Source organism: Cucurbita maxima, unplaced genomic scaffold (genome assembly GCF_002738345.1).
Source record: "Cucurbita maxima cultivar Rimu unplaced genomic scaffold, Cmax_1.0 Cma_Scf00027, whole genome shotgun sequence".
Taxonomy (NCBI): Eukaryota; Viridiplantae; Streptophyta; class Magnoliopsida; order Cucurbitales; family Cucurbitaceae; genus Cucurbita; species Cucurbita maxima.
Window position 1 is genome coordinate 3,347,037 of NW_019272043.1, and position 6,054 is coordinate 3,353,090.

Here is a 6,054-nt window from a genome sequence, read left to right on the forward strand (position 1 = left end):
AAAAAAAAAAAAAAAAAAAAAAAAAAAAAAAAAAAAAAAAAAAAAAAACACCAACAAAAAGACTAGGACCAAGACCAACCTTTCCCTTCAACCTATTTGTGGTTTTGATTCGCATCTACTCGATCTGGCTAGTGCTCGATCTGGCTAGTGAAGGCCTACGGACAACCCAACCCATGTGCATCATTTTACTATAAACCCTTCAACCTATTTGTGGTTTTGTATGTATATGATCGTAGATTACTTTTTCAACATGTTTTATACAAACATGTACACCACTATTCGTGTTCCAATCTTCTTTTGTTAGTTTTTAACGATGTGAATATATACTAACTTATAGCCAAACCTAGGGAATACATTAACCATTGCACCTAGGGGGCTCACTAGGCATGTGCATGGTTTATGGTTTATGAATACGCTTATTATTTACTTAAAAGAAGCAAAGTAGGTTCACTACAATAAGCATTCTTATTGGCTAAACTGGAGAATAATACAACCGTGATAAAACAGAGCCTGTCCAAAAAGGGGGGGAAACAATAAAAGGAAGTTCAGGAACACCAGCCCACAAGGATCAATAGCAGAAATTGACGGTCTCCATATCACAAAATCTCAACAATTGGTATAATGAGAATTCTATCAGCAAGAACACGATGCATCATCCATCCGGGTACATCTAATGAAAAATAAAAGAAAAGAAAAAAAATACACATACAATATCCCCAACCGATTAAAATCATGCAAAAGGATCAAAACACCTCTGCAACCTTACTTGCAAGTACGCGTTCTCTTCTTTCTATATATCCAAACGGGAACCATCCTGCTTTGCCTTTGCACTCTCCCTCAGCCCAACCGTTGTTCGACACCTGTTGGAAGAACCAATGGAGAACATGATCAATAAGTGAGGTTTGTAAAGAATCCAAACAGACAACTTTGAATAAGTTGATTTTGTTTGAAACCTTTCTAACAACGACGTAGTCGCCAACTGTTAAATTAAGCTCAACATCTGACTCGGCTTGGTAGGGATGCACGACCTAAACAAAGACAAATCAGGTAGGTAATAATAAACAAGATGTAGAAGTTTCCAAGGAAAAAGGACTTGGCAGGCTACCTCCCCCAAAAAGTAACCCATGGAATCTGTTGAACCATTATGTGCTTGAGAAGCAAATACACCATTGACTTCTTCATATGATGGAGGAGGAGACATGGTATTGTCAACACTTGGACCAGGAGGAGGGGGAGTAGGAGGAGCTTCAATTCTCTGTCGCTCCATTATCATCTACAAATAAAAGAATATTATGTGCTTAATTCTTAAACAAGGTGTGAAAAGCTGCAGAAGAAAACTGGCGCGTGATTGCTACCTCGCCTTCAAGCTGATCAAGTATTTGGAGAACTCTTTGATGATAAGCGCGTTCTGCTTCAACCTTTATAATCCATGAAAAAATCGAGATCATTAATTTCAACATTCGACTCCAAAAATAAATCCAAACAAAACCAAAGAGAACCACCATAGATCCTGATAATAAAAAATATACCTACCATGGCAATGAGTCGCTGGAGAGTTAGCCTCTGTTGTTGAGCTTCAACAGCAGCCATGGCTGCTGCCGCTTCCTTTCCCATTGTTGCCATATTTGACTTTAGATCATGCAATTTTGCTTCTGCAGCTTCCAACTTTATCGTAATCTCACCATTGCCTGGTGTTTCCCTTACTCTTGCCTGGCGCTTGAAAACTTCAATAGCCTGTCTAGGTACAACATAAAATGCTGCTTAATTAAATCTTGGCTATAAGAAAACAATTTATAGATCATGAATTTCATTCTAATTTAGAATTGGAATTTTATTAAAATATGTCACGTCCTGAGCCAATAAAAGAAGAAAAAACAAAATTTCGAATAGAAGAATTAGAGTCTATTTACATATCAAGAACGGGAACATGGAGATGAGAACATTTTCACTCAATCCATTTGTTGTAATTTACATCAGGACACAAATCATCTCCAACTACTGAATCCCAGCTTAAATCAGGACTCCGTTAAAGAGATTGTCGTTCTTATTTTCTTATTAATGTAGATCCGCCAATTTTTTACATAACATTTTACTTCGTAATTTTATTGTGGATACCATACCAATCTAAATTTAAGTGTCATACAGGTCAATGTTGACAGCATTGATAATAATCAGTCCTGTTATCATTTTGATTCCACAAGAATTTTAGTAAACACAAACTTAAAATTCAGGTCCATTTTTCACCTATTTCATTCCAATTAATTTTTTTCCTTTGATTTTCCTAGACCTACTCTTATTTCATTCCAATGAGAGGAACAGCCACATTTTCGCATTCCCATTAGTTAATGAAATGGAATAACTCAAAGTGCTGATGAATTACCTGAGCTTCAGCTTCTTGTCGCATTCGATCATAACGTTGAGCAAGATGTCGAGCATCCTCCAAAGGAGCACCCATAACCATTGCTCTCAATGGCTCTGCAACCTGTTAATTGGAGTATGCAAGAACACTTAAAATCATCATTGTCTTTCTTAGTATGTTCATATGCATAATCATTCAAAGAATAACAACTCAGGATATGCAAGTTCCTCATATTTGGGTAGCTCATCATTTCAACTCAATAAGGGAATAGTTCTTAACTGCCTAAATTCCTGACAAAGAAACCTAACCATGATATACAAATTCCTACACTGAATGATTATGCATATGTTTGGGGCCATTATAATTGTTCCCAAAAGACTGAAGAATGAACCTTTAAAATTTGGTTAACTACTACTCAAATGCATAGTTGTTTAGGTAAAAATTATTTATACTTTCATGCTTCGGTACTTAGGTTTATACACAACAATTCATGCCATCTATCTTGCACAAAAATCTATGATCTAACCTGAGTACCAAGAGCCTTCAACATGTTTCCACGCTCTTTCTCCATTTGAGCACGTGCACGTCCATAACTTAATGCAGCTTTCGATAATGTGTTGCCACTAGTACATGTATTTTCAGCACCATATTTCCTGCTATCTTCTGACAACTTTGTTCCTGTAGAATAAGATGAACACAGGCAGAATGATGACAATTAAGCTCTAAATCTCAGTCCAATTACAAAACTCTGATAGCCCTGAAAGACCCAAGAACTTACCTATTTCAACTTGTTTTGAACCAGTAACAATATAACCCTCTACTCCTCGTACAATATCCCTTTGAAAATGCTAAAAGGAAAATGAACTTCACATAAATAAAGAGACAATGATATGGAAAAAATAAAGGAACTAAGCCATAGGATAAGTAGCAACCTTTCCAGCACGAGTTGATATATACAACTTTTCTAGTTTTTGATGTTGGTGAAGTTCTGCCTCATCCGTTATGATGTTATCTGAACCTCCATATCCTCCAGCACCAAACTGTTTGAGGACAGCCTACAAAGTAATATATGGTCACATTATATCGTGAACTTTTCCTACTATACCAAGGAAATAAGAATAAAATAAAAGCTAATCCTGCATTAAAATTAAGATAAGCAACAATGAATTAGTGGAGAGATGAGGGCGGGAAACAGATCAGAAACACATTCCTACAACTTTTTATCCAATTACACCATTCAGAAGAGCATTTCCTCGGAATAAGACACTAACCACTCTTTAAAGAGCATAAAGTTATAGTCATCCATCGCATCAATCCGGCATAAGAACTGTTACACAAAACTAGTGGTTCCTAGCTGAACCGGATTGAGCATAAGGATTACAGAATACTCCATCCCGCATTCCTCACTCCAAATATTCATCTCTACGGATAAATTATCCACCAGCAAAAGATAAGCGAAGACTAAACAAACAATCAAAGATTTCGCTTCCAGATCCATGAATTCGTAAGAATTAGTTAAACAACAAACGAATCGACATCCGAATCAAAGCCACCATTACCAACGCAGTAGCATTGCAGAATATACCAATTTTAAAAGTAACCGCAACAGAGACAAAAACAACCAAAACTACACAACAAATAAGCATCAATGGATGCGAAAAGAATAAAAAAATTCAAAACAAAAAACAAAGGATCGAGTAGAAACTTCAAAGCGCAGAGAGATCAAAGACAAAAACAGAAACGGATCTAAACAACAGGAAAGAGTTAGGGTTCAATTGGAACAAAAGAAAAGAAACCTGCTGCTGGCGAGCGACTTGTTCTCGTAGCTTAGTGGCTTGCTTTCGGATGGCCTCCATACGACGGGTCGAATCTGGCCCGGCGGGAATCGGAGGAGAAACGGCGGGGAGATTGGAGGAGAGAGAGAGAGAGGGAGAGAGAGAGAGAGAGAGATGAAGGCCTTTTTACGATTTTCGATTTGGTTTTTCAAAATTGGGAAGTTGGGCAGTCGAAGCTTTGGGGAGGCTTCGTACTCACATTTGTCTCTTAATTGGGTAAAATTAAAATATTACAAAAAATTTAAAAATAAATTAAATCCCGTTAATTTATATACAAAGTTTGGATTTGAACCAAATTTTGGTATTACCGGTTGCCGGTTACAACCATTCCATTTTCCTCTTTTAGTTTAATTAATTTTTTGCCAAATTCTCTCTAACTTTGACTTATTTCTTCCCAATGTCCAATGAATGGATATTACCAAAATTTCAACATTTAAAAAAAAAAAAAAAAAAAAAAACTTTAATTTTCAAAAAATTTAATAAAATTACATTTATTTATTACAAATATACGTTTGACACCCAAATAAATTAGAAATATATGAATAAACCGAGACCACATTCAAATGAGAATGATCCTGATAATAGAATTGGTGGCTCAATCATTTGAATTTCATGGTCAAACGTGTAAGTGATAACAAAACATGTCGGAACAACTTAGTTTGGTTTGTGTTTCAAAAATACTCATACATTTTCAAAATTGGGATAAATTCTAGCTCTAATTTTGTAATATTTAAAAATATTATTTAAAGTTTGAAAATTAAAAAATATATAAAATAAAAAAAGAGAAAGTGATTTAAAACATTTTATATTAATTACGTGGAGGGTATATATGAATAAAAAAAATAATAATTTTGATGTGAATTTGTGTGAAAATTAGGACGGGAATAAGTGAGAGTGGGTTATAATAATTATAATAATTGTGCCAACCAATGAATTGGGAGCTTAGTAAAGTAATATTGTAGCGTATAAAATAATCTTTGCATTTTTTAATGCTATCATTGCTTCCATACAACCAAATAATAATAATAATAATAATAAATATTTTCATTTTATTATAAAGTCCAATACAAATTTTCAACTTAGACTATACTTTTTTTCTCTCTATATTCGTGAGCATGCGTTCACGTATTTTTATAATAACCTCAACTATAGTTTTCATCATTTCTTTGCTTTCTTAGAACATTATTTATTTATTTATTTTGTCTAATAAATTCTAATTTTTTTTTTTATTTCATAAATCAAGATGGAGATGTTAGACGAATACGACTCTCTACAATGGTATAATATTATCCACTTGCTTTGCTTTGGCTTCCCAAAAGGCCTCATACCAATAGAGTTAGTATTCCTCACTTATAAACCCACCTCCTCTCGAACAAATCACGCCTCCCCTTAATCGAGGCTCGACTCTTTTTTTTCTTTTTGGAGTCCTTTGTTCGACATTCGAGGATTTGCCAATCTATTGGCACAGCTAAGTTTAGGGCATGGCTCTGATACCATGTTAGACGAACACGACTCTCTACAATGGTATATATTGTCCACTTTTGAGCATAAGAAAGCTTTGGGCTTCCTAAAAGGCCTCATACCATTATAAACTCATGATCATTCCCTAAATTATCCCTAAATTAGCCGATGTGGGACTTTCATCATCCAACGGAGATTCTGCAAGAAATTTAAAATCGAGTTTTGAATTATTTTTCTATCCCTAATTTATATATATGATAGTTCGTTAATTAAAAAAAATTAAGCATGTAATCTAGTACACACAAAATTAAAAATTAAATACATAATTGACATTATAAAAAATTCATAGACCTATTAGACGTAAACATGAAAACAAATTTAATTGAGCTTTTGTCTTAT

At 34.5% G+C, this 6,054-nt stretch overlaps 1 protein-coding gene across 1 annotated transcript; it reads right to left on the reverse strand.

The window, feature by feature from the left end:
• Positions 1–535: 535 nt before the first annotated feature.
• Positions 536–4,377, reverse strand: LOC111499843 (SH3 domain-containing protein 2). Its single transcript, XM_023151540.1, has 10 exons — positions 4,156–4,377; positions 3,292–3,414; positions 3,138–3,207; positions 2,886–3,037; positions 2,381–2,482; positions 1,534–1,734; positions 1,356–1,418; positions 1,106–1,273; positions 954–1,028; positions 536–860 (listed from the first exon to the last, which is right to left on the reverse strand). The coding sequence occupies exons 1-10, from the start codon at positions 4,213–4,215 to the stop codon at positions 744–746; spliced, it is 1,131 nt and encodes a 376-aa protein (XP_023007308.1). The 5' UTR covers positions 4,216–4,377; the 3' UTR covers positions 536–743.
• Between the last annotated feature and the right edge of the window lie 1,677 nt (positions 4,378–6,054).

What these genes read in the sequence shown, in the direction of transcription:
- LOC111499843 (XM_023151540.1), bottom strand. Translation starts at nt 4,215, where the DNA reads ATGGAGGCCATCCGAAAGCAAGCCACTAAGCTACGAGAACAAGTCGCT. An exon ending in TGAAGGCTCTTGGTACTCAG is followed by an intron (nt 2,483 to 2,885) that starts GTTAGATCATAG and finishes TCCAATTAACAG; the next exon opens with GTTGCAGAGCCATTGAGAGC. An exon ending in TGGGTTACTTTTTGGGGGAG is followed by an intron (nt 1,029 to 1,105) that starts GTAGCCTGCCAA and finishes GTCTTTGTTTAG; the next exon opens with GTCGTGCATCCCTACCAAGC.